We start from the raw sequence: 27,218 nt of genomic DNA on the forward strand, positions 1-27,218 counted from the left end.
TCATTGTTTTAAAATGATTCTCTGGTACTTTTGTATAGTTTTTAGTCAGTAGTTCTGAAAGTAACGCTCATGAAACAAAAGGGTCCTCGAAAATTGCGTACTACATCACATACAGTTGAAGTCGGAAGTTTACATACACCTTAGCCAAACACATTAACTCAGTTTCACAATTCCTGACAATTAATCCTAGTAAAACCCCCTGTCTTAGGTCAGTTAGGATCACCACTTTATTTTCAGAATGTACTATTATTCTGACATTTCAGTGATTTCAGCTTTTTTATCTTTCATCACATTCCCAGTGGGTCAGAAGTTTGCATACACTCAATTAGTATTTGGTAGCATTGCCTTTAAATGGTTTAACTTGGGTCAAATGTTTCGGTTAGCCTTCCACAAGCTTCCCAGAATAAGTTGGGTGAATTTTGGCCCATTCCTCCTGACAGTGCTGGTGTAACTGAGTCAGGTTTGTAAGGCCTCCTTGCTCGCACACGCTTTTTCAATTCTTCCCACAAATGTTCTATAGGATTGAGGTCAGGGCTTTGTGATGGCCACTCTAGTACCTTGACTTTGTTGTCCTTAAGCCATTTTGCCACAACTTTGGAAGTATGCTTGGGGTCATTGTCCATTTGGAAGACCCATTTGTGACCAAGCTTTATCTTCCTGATGTCTTGAGATGCTGCTTCAATATATCCACATTTTTCCTATATCATAATGCCATCTGTTTTGTGAAATGCACCAGTCCCTTCTGCAGCAAAGCACCCACACAACATGATGCTGCCACCCCGTGCTTCACTGTTGGGATGGTGTCCTTCGGCTTGCAAGCCTCCCCCTTTTCCCTCCAAACATAACAATGGTCATTATGGCCAAACAGTTGTATTTTTATTTCATCAGACCAGAGGACATTTCTACAAAAAGTACAATCTTTGTCCCCATGTGCAGTTGCAAACCGTAGTCTGGCTTTTTTTATGGCGGTTTTGGAGCAGTTGCTTCTTCCTTGCTGAGCGGCCTTTCAAGTTATGTCGACATAGGACTTGTTTTACTTTGGCTATAGATACTTTAGTACCCGTTTCTTCCAGCATCTTCACAAGGTCCTTTGCTGTTGTTCTGGGATTGTTTTGTACTTTTCTTACTTTGGTGCGAAAAGTACAAATCAATCCCAGAACAACAGCACTTCAACTATGACAGACAAAATTAGAAAAAAAAATCCAGAAAATCACATTGTAGGATTTTTTATGAATTTATTTGCAAATTATGGTGGGAAACTTTTGTTATTGACCAAATACTTATTTATCTCAATACTTTGTTATATACCCTTTGTTGGCAATGACAGAGGTCAAATGTTTTCTGTAAGTCTTCAAAGTTTTCACACACTGTTGCTGGTATTTTGGCCCATTCCTCCATGCAGATCTCCTCTAGAGCAGTGATGTTTTGGGGCTGTTGCTGGGCAACACAGACTTTCAACTCCCTCCAAAGATTTTCTATGGGTTTGAGATCTGGAGACTGGCTAGGCCACTCCAGGACCTTGAAATGCTTCTTACGAAGCCACTCCTTCGTTGCCCGGGCAGTGTGTTTGGGATCATTGCCATGCTGAAAGACCCAGCCATGTTTCATCTTCAATGCCCTTGCTGATGGAAGGAGGATTTCACTCAAAATCTCACGATACATGGCCCATTCATTCTTTCCTTTACACGGATCAGTCGTCCTGGTCCCTTTGCAGAAAAACAGCCCTGAAGCATGATATTTCCACCCCCATGCGTAGGTATGGTCTTCTTTGGATGCAACTCAGCATTCTTTGTCCTCCAAACACAACGAGTTGAGTTTTTACCAAAAAGTTATATTTTGGTTTCATCTGACCATATGACATTCTGCCAATCTTCTTCTGGATCATCCAAATGCTCTCTAGCAAACTTCAGACAGGCTGTACTGGCTTAAGCAGGGGGACACGTCTGGCACTGCAGGATTTGAGTCCCTGGCGGCGTAGTGTGTTACTGATGGTAGGCTTTGTTACTTTGGTCCCAGCTCTCTGCAGGTCATTCACTAGCTCCCCCCGTGTGGTTCTGGGATTTTTGCTCACCGTTCTTGTGATCATTTTGACCCCACGGGGTGAGATCTTGCGTGGAGCCCCAGATCGATCCGTGGTCTTGTATGTCTTCCATTTCCTAATAATTGCTCCCACAGTTGATTTCTTCAAACCAAGCTGCTTACCTATTGCAGATGCAGTCTTCCCAGCCTGGTGCAGGTCTACAATTTTGTTTCTGGTGTCCTTTGACAGCTCTTTGGTCTTGGCCATAGTGGAGTTTGGAGTGTGACTGTTTGAGGTTGTGGACAGGTGTCTTTTATACTGATAACTAGTTCAAACAGGTGCCATTAATACAGGTAACGAGTGGAGGACAGAGGAGCCTCTTAAAGAAGAAGTTACAGGTCTGTGAGGGCCAGAAATCCTGCTTGTTTGTAGGTGACCAAATACTTATTTTCCACCATAATTTTCAAATAAATTCATAAAAAATCCTACATTGTGATTTTCTGGATTTTTTTTTCCCATTTTGTCTGTCATAGTTGAAGTGTACCTATGATGAAAATAACAGGCCTCATCTTTTTAAGTGGGAGAACTTGTACAATTGGTGGCTGACTAAACTTTTTTGCCCCACTGTATATATAAACCCAGGATTGTTGATGCTATGTTTTGGCCAATGAGGCTTTGAAGCCACCGGTTGGCCATATTGGCTCTCCTCAGAAAAACAATATGGAATTCTACAGTATTTCATGGACAAAATTAAATGTTTCCCTAAGTATTTCTTTGTGGTAGTGGTGACAGTAACTTCTAAAAAAATATATACTTTAAAGGAAATGTGTTTGTTGCTCACATAATGTAATTTAAAAGTATGCTTTAATGTGTCTAATGTAATAGACATGGGAAAAAAACAAGTGGACATGAGTAAATTCATTTCTATATCTTCCAAAATATTTTTTACAAGGGTGGGGGTGTGCCAAGATGGAGGTGCGGTGGCTTCAAAATAGTACCCCCCTTCAGTAGGGTAGCCTAGTGGTTAGAGCATTGGACTAGTAACCGGAAGGTTGCAAGTTCAAATCCCCGAGCTGACAAGGTACAAATCTGTCGTTCTGCCCCTGAAAAGGCAGTTAACACACTGTTCCTAGGCCGTCATTGAAAATAAGAATTTGTTCTTAACTGACTTGCCTAGTAAAATATATAAAACAATTGTATATATAAATCATTGGTGGCAACAAATACAGTCAAAGGGTTTTTAATTAGGCTTTTTCCATTCTAATTGTTAAATACTGTTCAATGAAACTTTAACCAAAATTTGGAATATAGTGGACACTGAATATAGTGTTTGACATGACATAAAATGAAAAAGCCAAGGAGAGGCTATTGTGACAGGGTAGGAACCAAAGTGTTGGTCAGTGTTTCCCAGTGGACACTAATGTTACATTAAATGTCTCATATTGTTGCTAAAATATTAATGCTTTGCCTATTCCTCTTCGATTTAGAATGTACCGTTTCACAAACTGATCTAGGCATACACCAGTACTGGTATCGGGATGTATTAGCTAGCTAGCTACCTTTGCTCTGACTAAGTACATTTAGCTAGCTAGCCAGCTAACTAGCGATTAGCATTAGTGGCTAACAATATTTATTTTAGACAATTCGCTAAGAAAAGACAAACTAGCTGTTCACAGACAGTAACAAACAAATATTGTGCTTACAGAATGCTTGTGGATTTATATTAAGATGCAAAGTGGAAAGCAGCATTGTCACCATCTGCAGCATTGCATCTTCACTGCATTCATTGACCATGCAGACTCACTGTGTGTGGTTGTTGTGACTCGGTGTGGTAGCAAAGATGGTGGACAAATGAAGATAATTCACTCAGGTTGTTTACCATTGAGAGCAAAAGGTCAGTTCCGGTCTACTTAACGGGGTGGGTCTCCCATAGACGCCAATGCTATAACAGCAGGTCTACTTACTTCATTTACTTTCATTGAACCAGAAAAAAACAGCGAGTGGGATGTCTTGCTTTCTCTTCCATCTCTGGTGGTAGCGCAATAAACAGCTCTCCTTGAGTGACATGCGGCGGGGCTTGGTGTTTGGAAGGAGAGAGGGAAATGGACGTTATTGTACAGGACGGAGTGGCATAAGACATTTAACAAACCAAACATTGAAATACCGTTATACAAGGTCAAGTAAAAACCCAATCCAGCCCGTGCATCAATACGGTATATGGTATACTGCCCAGCCCTAGTATGAACTACACATTGGCACATCCAGCCCAAAGCGGGAAGTTTAAAAACATGCTCCATAACTTTGACTAGTAAGTATGTCTTTAAAATGTGTTGTTCAGACTGCCAATGGAGTTATTCATAATGTCATGGCAAAGGTCATAGTTGAGTTAAACAAAACAGTATAACTCATGTGTATGAAAATAAAATGTTTTTCTAATTTTCAGGGATCCAAATGCGAACTGAAGGTTAAAAATGGATTGGTTTATGATGGAGTGTTCAAAACATATGGCCCAGAGGTAAGGAGGAGGATCACATAAAACAATGGCAACTCTTCAACATTCACCACAGTGGAATACATACTGCTCCCTCCTTTTCCCTATTAGGTGTCAAGTCAATTCATTGTTGTGGCTGGAGCAGTGTTCTATAACCTGAGGTCCAGCATATTCAATCTTTCTTGGTAATAAAAAAGGAGGCTTACACACAAAAAAAACTGGACCTTAAGCCCTATTCGGATGGGATAAGTTTTACTGGGGGAGCTCAAGTAATGTAATTATGTGCACAAGCACAAATCACCACAACTGTCATTTTTGTCCTGTTCGAATCTGCCATGTCAGTAATTTTTACTTGGCAGGAAGGTTATCACAGCCCTAAACCTACTGTTTTTCAGCAAACTCTAGAGTTCTCTGATAACACGTACAGTATCCTATGCGAATTGTCATACCTGTGTTTTGAGGGATATTTAGAGTTTAACAAGTGCAGCACCCAGTTTGGGTAAGAACATGGGAACAAATTGATGCTTAAAACAAATTGCTACATAGCCTACAGATAAATTATCTGTTTTGTCATTAACATTCCTAGTGCTCTTTTATTCCTAGTGCTCTTTTATTCCTAGTTCTCTTTTAAAAGATGAAGGGTACGATATTGTGCCAATTAATTAATTAATTGCCAAATACATCAGGTAATATCTGTATAGGTTACAGTTCATGGTTCTTATTGATATACATTATTATTTAGACTTTCTGAAGGTCATTAGGCCTATATTTGAAATATCTTCACGCCTAGAAGAGCCTCCAGGCTTCTGTCAAAATGGTCAATTGTGAAGGGGGGGGGGAAAGAATTACAGGGGTAGTTTGGTTAAAACAAATCCTGTCTGAATCATCCACTGGAGAAACTGATATGCTGGGGTAATTATTACATAACCAACGTTCTATAGTAATTAGTCCCGTGCGAATAGGGCTTTAGCCTACATTAGGTTCAAGTTTAACAGCATTGTCATTAATTCATTCAGAATAAATGCATTGCATGGCTCAGTTACGGACAGTGGTCATAATCTCACGTCAAGCACACAAAACCAAAATAAAATGTAAAACATAACCATGCATTTGCTCCAGGAAGTAGGCGAACGCAAGCGTTTACAACCGTAAGTGATTTAGCTCTCACCACTCTTTGTCCACCCAGTGTGACCTGGTCCTCGATGCAGCCCACAGGAAGATCCCTAAACCCAGCGAGGGCCCGCGACAGGAAGACATTGTGGAAAGCATCATCTTCAAGGCTTCTGACGTGGTGGTGGTGCACTTCAGAGACGTGGACCTCAATTTTGCCAGTAAAAGTAAGGCCTACTGTCAAGACCTTTACACTCCAGGTTGTCACTGTCCCTAAAGTTGACTGGATGCACAAATAGATGTTTTATTTGTTGGCCAATACAAAGATTGTGCTTAGGGTTGTTGTCCTGTTGGAAGGTGAACCTTCGCCCCAGTTTGAGGTCCTGAGCTCTCTGGAGTAGGTTTTCAACAAGGATCATCTCACTCTACTTTGCTCCGGTCATCTTTCCCTTGATCCTGACTAGTCTCCCAGTCCCTGCCTCTGAAAAACATTCCCACAGCATGATGTTGCTTCGACACAATCCTGTCTCTGAGCTCTACGGACAATTCCTTCAATCTCATGCCTTGTTTTTTGTTGTTGTTTTTTTTGCTCTGTGTGGGACCTTAAATAGACAGGTGTGTCCCTTTACAAATCATGTCCAATCAATTGAATTTACCAAAGGTGGACTCCAATCAAGTTGTAGAAACATCTCAAGGATGATCAATGGAAAAAACATGCGCCTAAGCTCAATTTTGAGTCTCATAGCAAAGGGCCTGAATATTTCAGTTTTATTTTTAATAAATTAACCAACATTTCTAAAATCCTGTTTTCACTTTGTCATAATGGGGCTATTGTGTGTAGATTGATGAGGAAGAAAATAATTGGACCTTTTTTACTTTTTCTAAAATGGATTGTCTGAATACTTTCTGACTACACCATAAATCACCTCTAAACCTGTCAGGGCCCATACACTTCACAGTGAACTATGATACTCTTTCTGGGAGTTAGCATTGTAATCAAATCAACTAGTGACGTGGCACTGTGTGAAGTAAAGATGGGTTAGATCAGGGCTTCCCCACTTCCAATTCTGAAGCATTCCTGAGTGTCTAGGGATATGATCTTGAATCAGTGTTCTTGTTCTAGCCGACCGTTTCCAGCTGACAAACAGGAAATGCCACATGTTAAGGCTTGCACACGTCTGCCAATCATTGTAGATGCATACAATATCTCCAAAACGTGATGGCCATGTGCCATATTGAACAGCTAACCCGTAACCTTATCAGTAACCCATTTGGTTTGAAAATGAAAGAAACATAAATAAGTGGTTGGAATGGAAACCTCAACATACAGTGGTGCTTTAGGAAAAAGGTTGGGAACCCTAGGGGTAGGCTAGGTTTAGGCTACCTGTCTTCTCTCCACTGACCTTCTCTTCCATGTCTCTCTCTTCAAATGGGTGTAGTCTCTACCGACACAGGTAATATGTCTGTTTTCTGCTCTTGCACTTTTGTTTGTTGACACATTATCATTTTGAAAGGGACTAAGCTGTCATATCTCTAAAGCGTTGCGGAAATGCAAACTCTGCTAATGGACAATCCTCATATTGAACTTGTTTCAGTCAGACTGTATTTCAATGGAGGACCCACCAGTACCCCACCCGAGTCTCGTTATTCTCTAAAGAGCTTTATTCTTCGAAGTAAAGCCAGAGGGGTGATTTTAGAAAAACAAAGCGTGATTTGGACGAATCTAATGAATAAATGCAACTGAAACATCAAAGTATTTACACCAGTGTACAACGCAAAGATTTGTGCTGAAATATGGCACTTTTCTCTTCTGATCTCAATTATAAGAGTCTGGCTTGTGCATTCTAACATTCATTTTGCTTAGTCATTCAATTCTGCCTTATCCCATTTCCAGGCAGGCCATAAGTCAAATATTTCATCCTACATGACTGCAATCTAAGTGCATGCTTTTTGTTGTTGCTTACCCTCATTGATTTCTGTACTCATTCTCCCTAATGTCAACCCTTTGATTTTGCTACCTCTGGGTTGTGACTGGCTAACCTGACATGGTCACTGCCAAAGCAGAGAGTGCACTTGCGCTTTGCGTGTATGTGGTTCCCCTCCGCTGTTTGGCCCCTCTGTTTGCATGCGTGTCTGTCTACTGTATATAAATGTGAATGTGTGATGTAACATGTAGACAACTTCACGGATACGGCGGTGAGCGGCAGAATCAACGGGGAGCACAAGGAGAAGGACCTGGAGCCGTGGGATGGAGGGGAGCAGCAGCAGCACGTTGTCTCAGGCAGCCTGGAGTCCCTGGACACAGACGTGGTATTGCTTTCCATTTAGTGCTCTGCATGTACTGGGGTGTGTTCATTACTGCACACCGTAGCAAAACGCTGTTACTCCCTACTCACCATCAGTTTACGCCATCTGACCAAAAACCTCTGCTCTCTTTTTCTTCTCTCTCCAGTCTAATGGATGGGACCCGAATGACATGTTCAAGTACAACGAAGAGCAGTATGGCATCATGTCGACCTACGACAGCAGCCTGTCTAGCTACACGTAAGCAGCACTTGCTTCTCTCATTCCACTCATGCGTCATACAGGCACAGTCAAGTGTATCAAGGTGGAACTCGCCTCATCCACTACCAGTGTGAAGCACCCACCTAGCTTTGTTTGTGTGTTTGGGGACGGGTGTGTGTCTATGGTTTGCCCTGTGCTGTGTTGCCCCATGCAGTGTTGCCCTGGAGCGGGATAACTCAGAGGAGTACCTGAAGCGGGAGGCACGGGCAGCCCAGCTGGCACAGGAGATTGAGGCCAGCGCCACCTACAAGGCCCGCGTGGCCCTGGAGAACGACGAGCGCACCGAGGAGGAGAAGTACTCAGCTGTGGTGCGCGGAGAGAAGGGAGAGCGTGGAGAGCGGGAGCCACACACACTCAACAGGTGGGTCTCTCTGAGGTAGGGGAGTTCAACATAGTTATACTGAACAAAAATATAAACACAACAATTTTACTGAGTTACAGTTCATATTTTTTATTTTATTTCACCTTTATTTAACCAGGTAGGCTAGTTGAGAACAAGTTCTCATTTACAACTGCGACCTGGCCAATTTAAAGCAAAGCAGTGTGACACAGACAACACGGAGTTACACATGGAATAAACAATAAACAAGTCAATGACCCAGTAGGAAAAAAAGAAAGTCCATATACAGTGTTTGCAAAAGGCATGAGGAGGTAGGCAATAAATAGGCCATAGAAGTGAAGAATTACAATTTAGCAGATTAACACTGGAGTGATAAATGAGCAGATGATGATGTGCAAGTAGGATATAAGGAAATAAATAAATTAAGCCCTAATCTATGGATTTCACATGAGTGGAAATGCATGTTGGTCACAGATACCTTAAAAAAAGGTAGGTGTATGGATCAGAAACCAGTCCGTGCAGCGCAACAAATTCCTTTGCATAATTGATCAGGCTGATTGTGGAATGTTGTCCCACTCCTCTTCAATGGCTGTGTGAAGTTGCTGGATATTGGCGGGAACTGGAACACGCTGTCGTACATGTCGATGCAGAGCATCCAAAACATGCTCAATCGGTGACATGTAAGTATGCAAGCCAGAACCTGGACATTTTCAGCTTCCAGGAATTGTTTACAGATCTTTGCGATGGGCCGTGCATTGTCATGCTCAAACATGAGGTAATGGCGGCGGATGAATGGCAGGGCAATGGGCCTCAGGGTCTCGTCACTCTATCTCTGTGCATTCAAATTGCCATCGATAAAATGCAATTGTGTTGTCCGTAGCCCATACCATAATCCCATCGCCACCATAAGGACACTTTATTCACAACGTTGACATCAGTAAACCGCTCGCCCACACAACGCCATACACGTCTGCGGTTGTGAGGCCGGTTGGACGTACTGCCAAATCCTCCAACAAAGTTGTAGGCGGTTTATGGTAGAGAAAGGAACATTCAATTCTCTGCATTGTATACACATTTGTGAACCAAATTTGAGAGAAATAGCTTTTTGTGCATATGGAACATTTCTGGGACATTTTATTTCAGCTCATGAAATATGGAACCAACACTTTAGGGAAAGGGGGAAACCTAGTTAATTGTACAACTGAATGCATTCAACTGAAATGTGTCTTCCCGCATTTAACCCAACCCCTCTCAATCAGAGAGGTGCGGGGGGCTGCCATAATTGACATCCACGTCTTCGGCACCCGGGAACAGTGGGTTAAATACCTTGCTTGGGCAGAACAACAGATTTTTACCTTGTCAGCTCGATGATTCAATCCAGCAACATTTCAGTTACTGGCCCAACACTCTAACCACTAGGATAAATGCCGATTGTAAGGGTTTCTACAGCCATGTTCAGACAGTCACTCGTAACTCGTCCCTTTAGTCATGAAGGGTTAGCATACTGGCATACTGCAGTGTCTTCAAGCTCTTGTTCCATTGTGGACATTTCAGAAGAGAGCTTGTAGGTTTATTGCAGGATTCCACCAATTCACAACTATGCTTTGACATTGTGGCAATTGCATTAGTTTGTCCACCTGGGTCTCTGATCTCTTCATAGAGAAAACAAGTACATTCCCCCGGGCCAGAGGAACAGAGAGGGGATGTCATGGGGAGTGGGTCGTCAGAACTCCCCCAAGTTGGTCCAGAGCAGCAGCGGATCTCCGCGGCCAGGTCCCCATGACTACAGCCCCGACCAGCGAGCCGACCAGCGGGTTGTCAACGGAGGTAAGGACCCCCTGTACCCTAGAGCACAGAACAATAATGATACCACAATGACTGAGAATGAGATGGCACTATTGTCAAAGCTAGAGGAAGTATGCGTGTCAGGTCAACCTGGGAGAACCACAATTGCATTTTTTGTATTTTTACCATTTACTAGAAAAGTCAGTTAAGAACAAATTCTTATTTATAATGACGGCCAAACACGGATGACGCTGGGCCAATTCTGCGCCGCCCTATGGGACTCCCAAATATGGCCGGATGTGATGCAGCCTGGATTCGAACCAGGGACTGCAGTGACGCACACCTCCTGCACTGAGATGCAGTGCCTTAGACCGCTGCACCACTCGGGAGCCATTTCCTTGATTCCTTGTCATCTCGCCTCCTCATTAGATGAGGTCAGAGGGGAGGGACCTCTGACCTTCTCATTCAACTGAAAGCGCGAACCACTGATTTTAACCAGGGCAAGGTGACCGGAAACATGACCGAATACAAACAGTGTAGCTATTCCCTCCGCAAGGCAATCAAACAAGCTAAGCGTCAGTATAGAGACAAAGTAGACTCACAATTCAACGGCTCAGACACAAGAGGTATGTGGCAGGGTCTACAGTCAATCACGGATTACAAAAAGAAAACCAGCCCTGTTGCGGACCAGGATGTCTTGAGGGCCCTCGGATTGTGGTGTCAGGAAAATAACCTCACACTCAACATCAACAAAACAATGGAGATGATTGTGGACTTCAGAAAACAGCAGAGGGAGCACCCCCCCTATCCACATCGACGGGACAGTAGTGAAGAGGGTAGTAAGTTTTAAGTTCCTCGGCGTACACATCACGGACAAACTGAATTGGTCCACCCACACAGACAACTTTGTGAAGAAGGCGCAGCAGTGCCTCTTCAACCTCAGGAGGCTGAACAAATTTGGCTTGTCACCAAAAGCACTCCCAAACTTTTACAGATGCACAATCAAGAACATCCTGTCAGGCAGTATCACCGCCTGGTACGGCAACTGCTCCGCCCACAACCGTAAGGCTCTCCAGAGGGTAGTGAGGTCTGCACAACGCATCACCGGGGGAAAACTACCTGCTCTACAGGACACCTACACCACCCGATGTCACAAAGGCCAGAAAGATCATCAAGGACAACAACCACCCGAGCCACTGCCTGTTCACCCCGCTATCATCCAGAAGGTGAGGTCAGTACAGGTGCATCAAAGCAGGGACCGAGAGACTGAAAAAGAGCTTCTATCTCAAGGCCATCAGACTGTTAAACAGCCACCACTAACATTGTGTGGCTGCTGCCAACACACTGATTCAACTCCAGCCACTTTAATAATGGAAATTGATGTAAAAATATATCACTAGCCACTTTAAACAATGCTACTTAATAATGTTTACATACCCTACATTACTCATCTCACATGTATATACTGTACTCTATATCATCTACTGCATCTTTATGTAATACATGTATCACTAGCCACTTTAAACTATGCCACTTTGTTTACATACCCCACATTACTCATCTCATATGTATATACTGTACTCGATACCATCTACTGCAATTACTCGTTGGTTATTACTGCATTGTCGGAACTAGAAGCACAAGCATTTCGCTACACTCGCATTAACGTCTGCCTTAATGTGTATGTGACCAATACAATTTGATATGATTTGAGAAGGAGGTGAGGAGAGAGAACATGAAGAATCAAGGAAATGCAATTGAGATTCTCACCCTGAGTGGGTTGTTATAGGCATCTTATAGTTAGAGGGCAGTTGTGTGGACATCGCTTTGGCTGTCCCTGCATGCGTCCATCTCAGACTCTTGAATCTACCCAATCGCTAGTTTTCAGCGTTCCTTGTTTTCAGTTCACCGGTATGCTTACCAGTCTTCAGAACAGTTTTTCTTGAATATAAATCCTTTCCTTTTCCCGAAATGCAACATTTTATTTAAGACTTTCACCTGTAGGATTCAGGTTATGCTGACACTGTAATCCTCATTTAATCCTGCAGTGTGATTTGTTTAAAAATGTGAAACCTTCCTTTGACAATGAATATCTCCATGGAACGTGCTTGTTAGTCCAGGCCTATGTTTAATCTGTGTCTGCGAAACTGGCCCATATGGGTTTGGCCTCGCGTTTCAGGGACAAGGGTCATCCTCTTGTCAAAAAAACCTTCATTACTTACATGCATGTCGTCCCACATTAACAATTTGAATGTCAATTGAGTTTCGCTTCCTGAACCTTCTTTTTCTGCACCTGCTTAAGTTTCTTTGACCATTTAAGTTTATACCGTTTTCATCAGAAAATCAGGAGTTCTTTCTTCTTTGCTACGCTGTTTCTATCTCTACCTAAACCATTCTCCGCCTTTCCTTGAATCACCCTCCTTTTCCTCATAGACCTCATCCCTCCTATTTACCACTTCTCCCTATTATTTGTCATTATTTAATATTTTGTCTTCTTTCTTTCTTTGCTTTCTCAATTGTCCTTATTAGGTACCACCTCGTGGCCATCTCCCTGCCCATCTCCCTCCTTACGTCCTCCTTTTTGCTACCAGTCAGGGCCCTCCTCTCTCCCAACCAGGGTGGCCACACCCACCCGGCCTCCCTCCAGACCTCCCTTGCGGGCTTCCCGGCCCTCGTCTCACCCCTCCGCTCACGGCACTCCAGCTCTCGTCTCCACTATGCCCAATAGACGCATGTCCTCCGAAGGTAGCTACCTCCCTCCCAACAGAGTGGCGAACACAGAGCCACATGCACCGCTGGGCTCACTGAACTAAGTTGACACTGGGCTACCTGTGCTACTCTCGTAGTGTTTCGCTCACTAATCTCCTGACACTGCTTTTGAGTCACAGCTTTGGACTTTGAGATGTTTTGTTGTTGTTGTGTGTTTTTGTCTTCACCCTACCTCTACATTTCTTCCTCTCACTCACTGTTTCTCTCTCGTGCTCTCTTTCTCTCTCTCTCCCTCTCCTCAACTCACACAGATTGCATTGTAGTGTAAATTGTGTGTGGTGTTGGTCACTCATGGCAGTCTCCCAGGGGGCTGGGTCTCTGTGTGTCTCACTCACCGGTAATACCTCCATGTGTGGCATTGAAACCGCCAGAAACTAGTGAAAGTCTTGCTGTCAGGCAGACTGGTGAGTGCTTATATCCACTGGGTGAATTGATGGCCATTGTATTGTTGAATGTAAATATGGTGTATGTATTCATGATCAGTGTTTCCCCTAGCACTTTTTTTCAGCAGTGGTGACAGTTATTGTTGGGTGGGGGGGGGGTGTTTGGGCATGGCCAATGGTGCGGTCTCCAACCGAAAAATTTGAGGCCCTCTTGTGTGCAGAGACAAATGTATATGTTTTAAAGCAAATTTCATGCAATTCTACACATTCTGTCTGGGTCTGAGAGAAGAAATTTTAGTTTAAAAGCAATTTTCCTGGAATTCTACACATTTTGCCATGGCTTATGCCTTGCTATCTGAGTGACTCAAATATTGTAACAAAATCAATGGGGACCTGATTCCACAACATTTTGGGAATTTTAGATTCTCTTTGACTGTCTAGTTTTTATACTGGTGGTTGTTTGTTCTCAAAGATGTTTTTATAGAAAAATAAATAGGTTTACACTAAAGTTTACACTGAAAACGTTTTACCATCGTGAAAATGTTAGAAAATACATTTAATACTGTGCATTCGGAAAGTATTCTGACCCCTTCCCTTTTGCCCTTTTTTTATTTTACGTTACAGCCTTATTCTAAAAATAATTTTAAAAAAATTCCTCATCAATCTACACACACTACCCCATAATGACAAAGTGAAAATAGGTTTTTATACAATTTTGCAAATTTACATAAGTATTCAGACCCTTTGCTATGAGATTACTACAGCGCGATGGGAAAAGGACATCCCAGCCGGCCAAACCCTCCCCTAACCCGGATGAAGCTGGACCAATTGTGCACCGCCTCATGGTTCTCCCGGTCACGGCCGGCTGCGACACAGCCAGGGATCGAACCTGGGTCAGTAGTGACGTCTTTAGCACTGCAAAGCAGTGCCTTAGACTGCTGCGCCACTTGGGAGGCCCACAGCTAATTTAATTTAACCTGTTCCTTTGGCTATCCCTGGTCCAACAGACGGAGCACTACTGGTACTAATGGATGATTGCAGTCCCTACCTCCGCTTCTATCTAAATGATGTGATGTCTCACGACAATCTCTCTCCCTCCAGGCCCTCCCAGGATGTCACCGAAGACACAGCGCACCCCACGCACCCACAGAGTTCCCCCTGGGGGTAGAGTCCCTCCGGGAGTAGACTTCATGCCCCACAATGCTCCAGGAGAGGTGCCTGTGCCCCCTCCAACCCGCAGCACCTCTTCCGGTGGCACCTGGTCTTCCGTGGTCAGCGGAGGTAAGAGACCACTCTGTCTCTCAGGATTGGGATGGGAATGGTACCCCCTGACAAAATAGCTTGGATTGTACAGAAATGTTACTCAAATAGCCACTGCATGGTCATACTAGGTGTGTGTGTATTGTAGCTGTGAAGGCTATGTAGTGCAAGGGATGTAGTTCTGTGTGACTTTCAGTTAACAGCGTTCGTTACTCTCTCCTAAAGCACACAGGCCTCGCTCCCCTCGGCAGAACAGCATGGGCGGGGCCTCCCCTGGCTCTTCCTCCCTCCCCTTGGGCCAGACTGGGACCACCCCCGTAGAACCTGCTACCACGCAGTCAGCCCCATTACCCACTGCTGCTAGCCCTGCCCGGGATATGGCCGCCACTCCCTCAGAGGGTAAGTCTGTTTTCCACATCCATGCAGACTGTTCTTAAACATTTTTATACGTAGAACATTTTGGGAAGAGTTGATACACAATGGTGAAATTGTGACTCCCCTTTGCTGTGATTAAGTAGCTCAGGCTAAACCGTCCGAAGCAAAGCAGCCGCACTCGACGATAGAACTGAGGATGACTCTTTTCCTCTCTTTCTTCCCTCGATTTTAGCAAAAGAGTCTCGGGTCCAGGAGACGAGACAGAACTCCCCTACGGCCAACAAGGAGAACATGAAGCCCCTGGAGAGTCCCCCTAGTATCAGCAGACCCCTCTCTAAAGGTCTGCAGCGTGGACACAGCTCACTTTTTAGGAAGATTAGATTTCAAAGTCTCAAATGAAATTGTAGCGGGGAAATGATCGATGTCTCCTCTCTCTCTCTCTCTTTATTTCTCTTTCGCTGCAGGACCCCCCTCCATGGCACCAGACCACAGAAAACAAATAGACAACTTAAAGAAATTTAGTGTTGATTTTAGGGTAAGTTAAGTGTCCTCACTATCAGGCATTTATTGTAGTGTCACTTTCCTTCATTAAGAAGTATTGACAGTAAAATACAGAAGTTGTCACAAAGAATCTTACGGTGTTTCTCAATATACATACTACTGTCTCCCCTCATGTTCTGAGTGCATTCTCAGCAGACGTTCTCTTGAGAATGTTCTTATGTGGAGAATGCATCAAATATTACATTTAGGATAGGGTGTCCAATCAAAAGTGTCTATTTTTACCAATGGGTAAAATAATGTTAATTTTGTAGATAATCCTCTAAGAAAACAAATGGTCCAAACCTCATGTCTCTTTCATAATCTGTTCAAAAGTTTTTACCCTTGTAGGATGGCAAGAGTTTGGGTGACTAAATCAATGGAGGCCAGAGAAAAAGTGGTTAAAAATATCAGCTAGGCTGGATTCTGTGCAATAATTAATGCTACTGACTACCTGACAGGCTCACTTTCCTGTTGAACTCGTCATCTTCTCCGCAGGACATAAAACAATATAGCGGTAAGATGGATATCAATTTTGAGAGACGATGTAGTATTTTAGTATATGCTTTTCATATTTTAAAATTCCATTAAAAATATATATTTCTCAGAAAAACAAGCTGATCTCTGTGAGATGTCAACGGAATGCTGAGCATACGACAAGCTTTTTATTTTCAAAGCCTTTTCTATTGAATTCAGCTCGTGTTATGCTAATTTTTATTTTTGTAACCTGTTGAAACAACTTTTTAAAGACGACAACCACCACAACATGTAAAATTCTCAAGTTGTTCGCCGAAACCTGCACAGATATGGCAACAGAGCTCGGTGCTTATTATCGGATATATTAGGTTATGAAGTACGTTTTTTCTGATATACAAATGTTTGGGGTCACTTAGAAATGTCCTTGTTTTTGAAAGAAAAGCACATGTTTTGTTCATTAAAATAACATCAAACTGATCAGAAATACAGTGTAGACATTGTTAATGTTGTAAATGACTATTGTAGCTGGAAACGGAAGATTTTTGTTATGGAATATCTACATAGGCGTACAGAGGCCCATTATCCGCAACCATCACTCCTGTGTTCCAATGGCACATTGTGTTAGCTAATCAAAGTTTATCATTTTAAAAGGCTAATTGATCATTAGAAAATCCTTGTGCAATTATGTTAGCACCGCTGAAAACTGTTGCGCTCATTAAAGAAGCAATAAAACTGGCCTTCTTTAGACTAGTTGTGTATCTAGAACATCAGCATTTGTGGGTTCGATTACAGGCTCAAAATTGCCAGAAACAGAACTTTCTTCTGGAACTCGTCAGTCTATTCTTGTTCTGAGAAATGAAGGCTATTCCATGCGAGAAATTGCCAAGAAACTGAAGATCTCGTACAACGCTGTGTACTACTCCCTTCACAGAACAGCGCAAACTGGTTCTTAATGAAAGACCCCACTAAACGATTCAGAACATGGTTAATCATATTTGTCTTGGTAAAATGTATTTTAGAACATAAGGATGTTAAATTTAATCACCATAATCACCATCAGAGTGGGCAGAGTGGGTGGACAACCTACATTTGAGAGGCACTCGCACTCCTCCCTGCTGTATTACCTCTCGCTGGCTGCACCTCACCATTTACTGAACCTTTTTCCTGCCAGGACAATGGCAATAGAAACTTTACAAGATACAGTGGGGCAAAAAAGTATTGTCAGCCACCAATTGTGCAAGTTCTCCCACTTAAAAAGATGAGGCCTGTAATTTTCACCATAGGTACACTTCAACTATGACAGACAAAATGAGAAAAATAATCCAGAAAATCACATTGTGGGATTTTTAATGAATTTATTTGCAAATTATGGTGGAAAATAAGTATTTGGTCACCTACAAACAAGTAAGATGTCTGGCTCTCACAGACCTGTAACTTCTTCTTTAAGAGGCTCCTCTGTCCTCCACTCGTTACCTGTATTAATGGCATCTGTTTGAACTTGTTATCAGTATAAAAGACACCTGTCCACAACCTCAAACAGTCACACTCCAAACTCCACTATGGGCAAGACCAAAGAGCTGTCAAAGGACACCAGAAACAAAATTGTAGACCTGCACCAGGCTGGGAAGACTGAATCTGCAATAGGTAAGCAGCTTGGTTTGAAGAAATCAACTGTGGGAGCAATTATTAGGAAATGGAAGACATACAAGACCACTGATAATTTCCCTCGATCTGGGGCTCCACGCAAGGTCTCACCCCGTGTGGTCAAAATGATCACAAGAACGATGAGCAAAAATCCCAGAACCACACGGGGGGACCTAGTGAATGACCTGCAGAGAGCTGGGACCAAAGTAACAAAGCCTACCATCAGTAACACACTACACCGCCAGGGACTCAAATCCTGCAGTGCCAGACGTGTCCCCCTGCTTAACCCAGTACATGTCCAGGCCCGTCTGAAGAATGCTAGAGAGCATTTGGATGATCCAGAAGAAGATTGGGAGAATGTCATATGGTCAGATGAAACCAAAATATAACTTTTTGGTAAAAACTCGTTGTGTTTGGAGGACAAAGAATGCTGAGTTGCATCCAAAGAACACCATACCTACTGTGAAGCATGGGGGTGGAAACATCATGCTTTGGGGCTGTTTTTTTGCAAAGGGACCAGGACGACTGATCCGTGTAAAGGAAAGAATGAATGGGGCCATGTATCGTGAGATTTTGAGTGAAAACCTCCTTCCATCAGCAAGGGCATTGAAGATGAAATGTGGCTGGGTCTTTCAGCATGATAATGATCCCAAACACACCGCCCGGGCAACGAAGGAGTGGCTTCGTAAAGGAGCATTTCAAGGTCCTGGAGTGGCCTAGCCAGTCTCCAGATCTCAACCCCGTAGAAAATCTTTGGAGGGAGTTGAAAGTCTGTGTTGCCCAGCAACAGCCCCAAAACATCACTGCTCTAGAGGAGATCTGCATGGAGGAATGGGCCAAAATACCAGCAACAGTGTGTGAAAACCTTGTGAAGACTTACAGAAAACATTTGACCTCTGTCACTACCAACAAAGGGTATATAACAAAGTATTGAGAAACTTTTGTTATTGACCAAATACTTATTTTCCACCATAATTTGCAAATAAATTCATAAAAAATCCTACAATGTGATTTTCTGGATTTTTTTTCTCATTTTGTCTGTCATAGATGAAGTGTACCTATGATGAAAATTACAGGCCTCTCTCATCTTTTTAAGTCGGAGAACTTGCACAATTGGTGGCTGACTAAATACTTTTTTTGCCCCACTGTATATACACAAAGAAAATGTTTTACTTCATAATTATCTGCTAGCTGTTTGTGAATCGTAATAATATATCTAGCCAGCTAGTTGGGGGGGAAAACCCAACCTAAAACTAATATTATGCTGTCAATTCTTCGTGGATAGCTAACTACCAATTCTTCATTGCTAGTCGTATTGACTTACTATCGGCTTGCGATCAAAACGCTCTTTCTCTCGCTCAGTTGCAGTCCAGCTCGAACCCAGATCCACAGTTTGAGCAGATGACCAAGCCTCCACCAGATGCCGCGGGAGAGAAGCCCAAGGAGCTTCCTCTGGACAAGGGTTTGGAGGGGTCTGAGGAGGGCAACGTGGCCCCCACCGGGAGCAGCAAGGCAGGCAGCCCTGGAGCACCATCCTCCTCTACCCTCTGTCCTGCCCCGGAGCAGAAGAAGGGGCCTGACGTGACCTCGCAGGGTGTCCAGACGTCTGCACCCACCTTCAGCGGAGGGGCCAAGCCTGAGGACAAAGAAGAAAAGGAGCCAATCAAAGAGTGAGTGTCATGGCCACGTATTTGCTCCCATTATTTCTATTTGAGTTGGTGTTTTAGAATGGGCCTCTTTGAGGGTAAGCACAAATAACGGAACGTGGCTCAAAAAGACAACTGACCAGCGAAAAATGTATCATCCTTGAACTCAAGGGATTGCTCACGTTGAGGGAAAAAATGATTTTCTCTTAACTGTTCTTTTTTCCCGGTCCGCAGTCAAATCATAAAGTCGACTCTCAATCCTAATGCCCATGAGTTCAAACCCAGGGTGTTCAATACTCAGGTTAGTTGTCTGACTGCCCGAGTAACTATTCTCATCCTGCTTTTTGACTTTGCCACTTGACAGACATTCCTTTTTAAGCTGTAGTGACTTTTATAGAGTTTCCCTGTCGTGTGTGTGTGTGTGGCCTGCAGCACAAACCGGCCACCACTCCAACCCCCCCGCGGCCACAGGGCCAGCCCAGCCCCTCCATCGTGGTGCAGCAGCCCCAACAAGTCTACAGCCAGACGGTCTGCTTCCCCCAGATGTACCCTCTGACCCCAGTCAGCCCTGGAGTTCAGGTGAGACACATGCACACACTCTCCATCCCACCTGCATGCCTCTGCAGCTCAGAAGAGTACTTGTGGAAGCTCAGACATACCCTTGAATGATAATTGGTTCATGATTGGCATGCAGAGTTCCTAAGCAGCAAGGAAAATGTATGAGTGTTCTAAAATATTTAGTTGGCCTCCTTTCCCGTCATATCTCTCACTGTTGTCCTCTCCTCTCTGTTGCATCTCTCTCCTTGCAAGGAATGTATCATGCAACAGGAGGGGGGTGGGGGGGGGGGGGTGTATTTGTGTGGTCCAGCTGAATTTGGATATGCAGTTGTGGCATGCACTTGTTAGAGGCTCTCTCCTCTCACTTTGGCCTGTCTGGTCACCGTTTCACCATTCCACACTTTGGCCTGTCTGGTCACCGTTTCACCATTCCCCACTTTGAGCGGTCTTCACCATTCCACAGCCATAAACTCATCGTCATGTACAGTAGCCTATTGCTTGTTTATATTGGTTTGTGACATTTCCAGAGTCTTTAGGTTGGTTCAAGTCGAGGTTGAATTAATGTTTTCTCTGACTTGAATGTCTCATTCTTAAACTTTTGTGTAGCCTTGAAGATAAGTGTTTTGTTATAGGGTAGTTGGAAGTAATATAGAGCTCTGAGTGAATGCAGTTTGTGAGACAAGTTAATCTGTTGTGAAATAATATAATGGTGTGATTGTGATTTCTCTGGAGTCGCTGTCGCTAAGTGATTTATTGTTCTAAAATATATTTTGGTTTTGAATTTGCTATAAGAAATTGTTGGTAATCCAACATCATCAGTCATTTGAGTTCAGAGTAATTTCCTGGTTAAAGAAAAAAAAACGAGCAACTAAAGAATGGTTCTTTTTTTTTTCTTTTCTCCCTTTCCTCTCTCTCCATTAGAAAAGCATTATCTGGAAGGTTCGTGCATTTCTTAAGCTATCTACTTGTTTCTTACCTTTTTTGCCAAAATCCGTATGAGATGTTTTGCTTGCTTGAATATGTCTCATCAGATGTTGGTTTGCCAATTTGTTATTGCAATTGGCAATAGTTATCAAGAACTTAACCTCATTCTTGTTTTAACAGCTTTCTTAAGTGACATTCTTACTCTTTCTCCCAGGCCTAGAATAATATGACTAGTATTATGCCATTCTTGCTCAGAGTTTACAAACACTGACGCAATGCAGAGCAATTCTCACGTCTTTATTTGATAAGCCTTCATTAATGTTTGCAGATAGATATAGAATAAGAAGTGCATGGTCATCCAGGTTAGTAAATGGGCTATGTTGGAACCCATTGGTGGACAGCTGCACTGTATCCATGTGGCCTAAGGTAATTACCCAGCCAACCTTTCTTCTCACTTCAAGTCCACACGGCATGCTGTGAACAAGGAGTGAGGGTGGATGAGAAGGGAGTCAAAAGTTGAAAGGGTGGGGGTCGGAGAATCAATGGAAGGTTTCAGTTAGCTAAACGTTTGCTTCTGATCTCATCTCTCAGTCTCCAGCCATGTACCATGTCCAGATGCCTCATATGACGGTGAGCCAGTCCAAGCCCTACAGACCAGGTAAAGGTGAGAATGCTCACTGCCAACTCTGTCTGTCCCTGTCTTCACTAATTGCACAGTTCAGCATCTGGGTATGTCCGACACACAAATACGTATGGAGTCGAATGGATGGAGTCAAAAGAGAATAAGATCACGTGTGCAGGTACATTAGATATTGCTGTCTAGTCTGCTGGGAAGCGAACTGCTGGGGAGCTGCTCTGATTAACAGTGCTTTTGGAGACCATGTCATAGGGTAAATTCAGTACTGTAGACTAATATTGAATCTCCAGCCATGTACCATGTCCAGATGCCTCATATGACGGTGAGCCAGTCCAAGCCCTACAGACCAGGTAAAGGTGAGAATGCTCACTGCCAACTCTGTCTGTCCCTGTCTTCACTAATTGCACAGTTCAGCATCTGGGTATGTCCGACACACAAATACGTATGGAGTCGAATGGATGGAGTCAAAAGAGAATAAGATCACGTGTGCAGGTACATTAGATATTGCTGTCTAGTCTGCTGGGAAGCGAACTGCTGGGGAGCTGCTCTGATTAACAGTGCTTTTGGAGACCATGTCATAGGGTAAATTCAGTACTGTAGACTAATATTGAATTTAAGAAGGCTGTGGACCCCCCCCCCCCCCCCCCCCCCCCCGTGCACATACAGTTGAAGTCGGAAGTTTACTTACACCTTAGCCAAATGCATTTAAACTCAGTTTTTCACAATTCCTGACATTTAATCCTCGTAAAAATTCCCTGTCTTAGGTCAGTTAGGTCACCACTTTATTTTAAGAATATGAAATATCAGAATAATAGTAGAGTGATTTATTTCAGCTTTTATTTCTTTCATCACATTCCCAGTGGGTCAGAAGTTTACTTGCACTCAATTAGTATTTGGTAGCATTGCCTTCTAAATTGTTTAACTTGGGTCAAACGTTTCGGGTTGCCTTCCACAAGCTTCCCACAGTGCGTTTGGCCCATTCCTCCTGACAGAGCTGGTGTAATTGAGTCAGGTTTGTAGGCCTCCTTGCTCATACATGCTTTTTCAGTTCTGCCCACAAATTCTCTATGGGATTGAGGTTAGGGCTTTGTGATGGCCACTCCAATACCTTGACTTTGTTGTCCTTAAGCCATTTTGCCACAACTTTGGAAGTATGCTTGGGGTCATTGTCCATTTGGAAGAGGCATTTGTGAGCAAGCTGTAACTTCCTAACTGATGTCGCTTCAATATATCCACATAATCTTCCCTCCTCATGAAGCCATCTATTTTGTGAAGTGCACCAGTCCCTCCTGCAGCAAAGCGCCCCCACAACATGATGCTTCCACCCCTGGGATGGTGTTCTTCGGCTTGCAAGCATCCCCCTTTTTCCTCCAAACATAACGATGGTCATTATGGCCAAACAGTTCTATTTCTGTTTCATCAGACCAGAGGACATTTCTCCAAAACGTACGATCCTTGTCCCCATGTGCAGTTGTAATCCATAGTCTGGATTTTTTTTATGGCGGTTTTGAAGTAGTTGCTTCTTCCTTGTTGAGCGGCCTTTCAGGTTATGTGGATATAGGACTAGTTTTACTGTGGCTATAGATAGTTTTGTACCTGTTTCCTCCAGCATCTTCACATCGTCCTTTGCTGTTCTTCTGGGATTGATTTTAACTTTTTCCACCAAAGTAAGTTCATCTCTAGTAGACAGAACACGTCTCCTTCCTAAGCAGTATGACGGCTGCGTGGTTCCATGGTGTTTATACTTGCGTACTATTGTTTGTACAGATGAACGTGGTATCTTCAGGCGTTTGGAAGTTTCTCCCAAGGATGAACCAGACTTGTGGAGGTCTATAAATGTTTTTTTCTGAGGTCTTGGCTGATTTCTTTTGATTTTCCCATGATGTCGAGCAAAGAGGCACTGAGTTTGAAGGTAGGCCTTGAAATACATCCACAGGTACACCTCCAATTGACTCAAATAATATGAATTAGCCAGAACCTTCTAAAGCCATGATATCATGTTCTGGAATTTTCCAAGCTGTTTCAAGGCACAGTCAACTTCGTGTATGTAAACCCCTGACTCACTGGAATTGTGATACAATGAAATAATCTGTCTGTAAACAATTGTTGGAAAAATTACGTGTGTCATGCACAAAGTAGATGTCCTAACTGACTTGCCAAGACTATAGTTTGTTAACAAGACATTTGTGGAATGGTTGAAAAATGAGTGTTAATGACTCCAACCTAACTGTATGTAAACTTCCAACTTCAACTTTCCTGTAATCCTGGATGTTGTGTTCCACTGGCTGTTGCAGTAGCCAACATGCCCCAGCAGAGGTCAGACCAGCACCACCCCCAGGGCACACCCACAATGATGCACCCAGCCCAAGCCGCGGGGCCGCCCATTGTGGCCCAAAGCCCCACCTATTCAGCCCAGTACTTCACCTGCAGCCCACAGCAGTTTACCAGCCAGCAACTGATGCAGCAGATGCCCCACTACCAGTCACAGGTAACAATCTGCCAAAATTACAACTCGACTCACAGCTTTCCACGGTCCATAAAGGTATCACAAAAGATTGGCATGTATGCCTTTAAGTCATTAGCAGTGTATTGTGAATAGGGCACAAGCAATGTGTGCCCCCCCCAGGCCCAGCATGTGTTCAGCCCGGTGATGCAGAGTCAGGCCAGGATGATGGCCCCTCCCAACCACGGCCAGCCCGGCCATCTGGTCTCCTCCACCACCCAGTATGGCGAGCAGACTCACACCATGTATGGTAAGCAACGCCCCCCACCACCCTCTGTGTGTCACTCTATTGTCACTTTGTTTAGTCTTCTGTCTTTGTGTACTTTATCTTGGCACACAGAACAAAATTAGCTACATAATTTATGTTCTGGGACCGGAAGTTGAGAGATTTGTAATAGCGTTGCATACTCACCCCAGTTAAAAAAAAAATATGTACGTTTAGATAACTTTCTTGTGGTAAAGCAAACACTCTACATTCAATCTGGTCCATGCCAATAACCCAGTCTTTGTTTTGTGCTTCCAGTGTCACAAGGCCCCATGCCGCAGCAGTACCAGCACCCCCAACCCTCGGCCACGCCCACAGGCCAGGCCCAGCAGGGCGGGCAGCATGGGGGAAACCACCCGGCTCCCAGCCCCGTCCAACAGCACCAGGCTGCAGCCGCCCAGGCCCTGCACATGGGCAACCAGCCCCAGCAGCAGATGTACCAGGCCCTGGCCCCTACCCCGCCCTCCATGACCTCGGGGACCAACCCCCAGTCCCCCCAGGGCAGCTTCCCCTCGGCCCAGCAGGCCGTCTACCTCCACCCCCAGCAGATGCAGCACGGCTACAACCCCTCCCACATGGCCCACATGCAGCAGGTGAGCTCCACCTTCAGAAGCCCTTCACTTCACTCTGAGTACATACTATATGAACAGGTTAGTGGTCCCAGGAACAAAAACACAAAACCTTTTTATGGAGTCAGTAACAGTTGTATGTATCTCTTTCTACTAATGTTCTCTCTCGCTTTCTCTTCCTCCTAGGCCCATATGCAGTCTGGGATGGTTCCCTCCCACCCTGGCCACCCTCAGATGATGCTGATGGCCACCCAGCAGCCAGGCGGCCCCCAACTCCCCCAGAATGCCCTCAACCCCATCCCAGTGTCCTCCACTACACACTTCTCTTACTTGGCACACCCCCAAGGTACATCACCCCATCCCTATATGCCTCAGGGGTGGGACTATTCTAATCACCTGACATATGTCTCTGTACTGCTTGTTCAACTAAACACACTTCCAAGTATTAAATTGGGGCAAATATGTTTGTTCATCACGTCAATGTTTGATCTAATTTTCCCCAGCCTTATCGTTAATGATACATTTAGCTCCTTAACAGCTTCTACCCCCAAGCCATAAGACTGCTGAACAACTGATGAAATGGCCATCCGGACTATTTACACTGCCCCCCCTTGTTTTTACACTGCTGCTACTCGCTGTTTATTATCTATGCATAGTCACTTTACAAATTACCTCGACTAAACTGTACCCCCACACATTGACTCAGTACCGGTACCCCCGGTATATTGTCTCGTTATTGTTATGTACATTGTTACTTTTTGATTGATTAGAATTTTTTACTTCATTTAGTAAATATTTTAACGCTCTTTCTTGAACTGCATTGTTGGTTAAGGGCTTGTAAAGTAAGCATTTCACATTTGATGATAAATATTCTAACCACGACTGGCCAATTTCACTGATTTCCTCCGTTTTGTGTCCCTCCAGTGCAACAGCACCATCAGTAGCAGCTGTGGAGGGTGCTACTGAGAACATGGACCCCTTATCCAGCCCTCGCTCTCTTCAAGGGTCTTGACGCAGATCTCTTGTCATGCTACTACACATTCTTTCCTCTCCCAGTCATAAAGAATGTTCCACAGGTTGTTGCATTGGAGAGGTTTTATTAATAACAAAGGATACCCTTTCTCTTCCCCCCACACACACCTTTTTAAGAAACCTGCAGAGGGTCCCTAATGAAACTTGATTCAGCTTGCCAATTGAGAGAAAGATAAAATGATCTGCACCTTGATATGGAAATTCTTCCTACTTAAACAGTGTTACTGTTTAACAGCTGCTGCATTCAAGACTTCAGAACAGGTTTTAGCCAAACTAAAACTAATTAAAATCTTCCTGTAATTAATAACAAGTTTGGCCTAAAGGACAAACATTATTAATTGTGATCCCACTTCTCACCTGACCATTATGTAACTTTTACTTTGTAGATAATATAAATAATTTAAAACATTTGGGGGAAAAATAAACTTAAAAAAAAAAAAAACAGCTGTATTGGCAGTCGTGTTTTTTTGCGTTCTATGTATAATCAAGTGTTAATTTTGTAATGCCACTCATTGATGTCTAAAGAAAATTAGGGATAGGTTTGTCAGACTGTTACGAATTACAATTAAATTCCAGTAAATATGCATTGTAGTTAAATTGGTCCAAAGTCAGTTGCAAATGGCCAAGCAAGGTTCACACGTAAGAACGGGCATCGGCAAGAATTTGTGACCATCTGGTCCCTATCCCGTTGATTTTAGAGGGTGGTATATGACCATCCTTAAAAAAATATCTGCGAGGTTAGAACCTGTGACCTAGCCTAGTACACTGCACCAGCATAGATAAGGCTGCTCAGTAAGTCATTTAGAATAATTATCGCCCTCCAACCTACCATCCTTAAAGGCCTTTATTTGACGCTCACCTGTAAACTCCACCCCCTGACCTGTCACTAAGCTCTGTCCACTGCTTTCATTTAACAAATCAATGTATCCCTGACTACTTCTGGAGGTGAGTCTATACTGGTCTTAATGTCAGCAGAATGTGAATGAGATCAGGATGCAGGTTGCCACCAGGTATAAACAACGCTCATGGTTCACTCACTTTCACATCCCAGTTCTATTTGAACCCCAGCCCCCTCTGTTCACAGATCTGAAAGGACTAGACCGGTGAAAGCATTATAGGGCTATGTGCAGGAGCCATACAATGCTGTTTTATACGTCAGAGACCTGTCAAAGTAATATTTGCAGAAAAACAAGCTTTTTCATAGTCACAAAAATGCTGTTGTAGGTACATTTTTTGGGGGTTAGCTTTTATATTTTCAAAAGTCAAATATACAGTTGATATAATTTAGAATGCTTATAACTTAGGGAAATGTAACAATTGATCAAAGA

General features: G+C 43.5%; 1 protein-coding gene across 9 annotated transcripts in view; it reads left to right on the plus strand.

Moving 5' to 3' along the window:
* LOC110535687 (ataxin-2) overlaps positions 1–26,305 on the plus strand; it is a 38,272-nt gene extending 11,967 nt beyond the window's left edge. The window contains exons 4-25 of one of the 9 annotated variants that reach the window (XM_036935446.1): positions 4,464–4,535; positions 5,698–5,848; positions 7,061–7,075; positions 7,798–7,931; positions 8,074–8,165; positions 8,341–8,562; positions 10,187–10,353; positions 12,841–13,056; positions 14,565–14,744; positions 14,949–15,122; positions 15,331–15,438; positions 15,563–15,633; positions 19,119–19,426; positions 19,637–19,703; positions 19,835–19,981; positions 20,882–20,899; positions 21,476–21,542; positions 23,816–24,009; positions 24,121–24,274; positions 24,548–24,882; positions 25,045–25,204; positions 25,783–26,305. In XM_036935446.1, coding sequence (XP_036791341.1) covers positions 4,464–4,535; positions 5,698–5,848; positions 7,061–7,075; positions 7,798–7,931; positions 8,074–8,165; positions 8,341–8,562; positions 10,187–10,353; positions 12,841–13,056; positions 14,565–14,744; positions 14,949–15,122; positions 15,331–15,438; positions 15,563–15,633; positions 19,119–19,426; positions 19,637–19,703; positions 19,835–19,981; positions 20,882–20,899; positions 21,476–21,542; positions 23,816–24,009; positions 24,121–24,274; positions 24,548–24,882; positions 25,045–25,204; positions 25,783–25,802 — 3,072 coding nt within the window. In that variant the 3' untranslated portion in view covers positions 25,803–26,305. The remainder of the gene's footprint in view (positions 1–4,463; positions 4,536–5,697; positions 5,849–7,060; positions 7,076–7,797; positions 7,932–8,073; positions 8,166–8,340; positions 8,563–10,186; positions 10,354–12,840; positions 13,057–14,564; positions 14,745–14,948; positions 15,123–15,330; positions 15,439–15,562; positions 15,634–19,118; positions 19,427–19,636; positions 19,704–19,834; positions 19,982–20,881; positions 20,900–21,475; positions 21,543–23,815; positions 24,010–24,120; positions 24,275–24,547; positions 24,883–25,044; positions 25,205–25,782) is intronic. The other 8 variants (XM_036935451.1, XM_036935447.1, XM_036935450.1 and 5 more) reach the window with 8 other exon arrangements.
* Positions 26,306–27,218: the final 913 nt, after the last annotated feature.

The sequence above is a fragment of the Oncorhynchus mykiss genome, chromosome 11 (genome assembly GCF_013265735.2).
Source record: "Oncorhynchus mykiss isolate Arlee chromosome 11, USDA_OmykA_1.1, whole genome shotgun sequence".
NCBI lineage: Eukaryota > Metazoa > Chordata > Actinopteri > Salmoniformes > Salmonidae > Oncorhynchus > Oncorhynchus mykiss.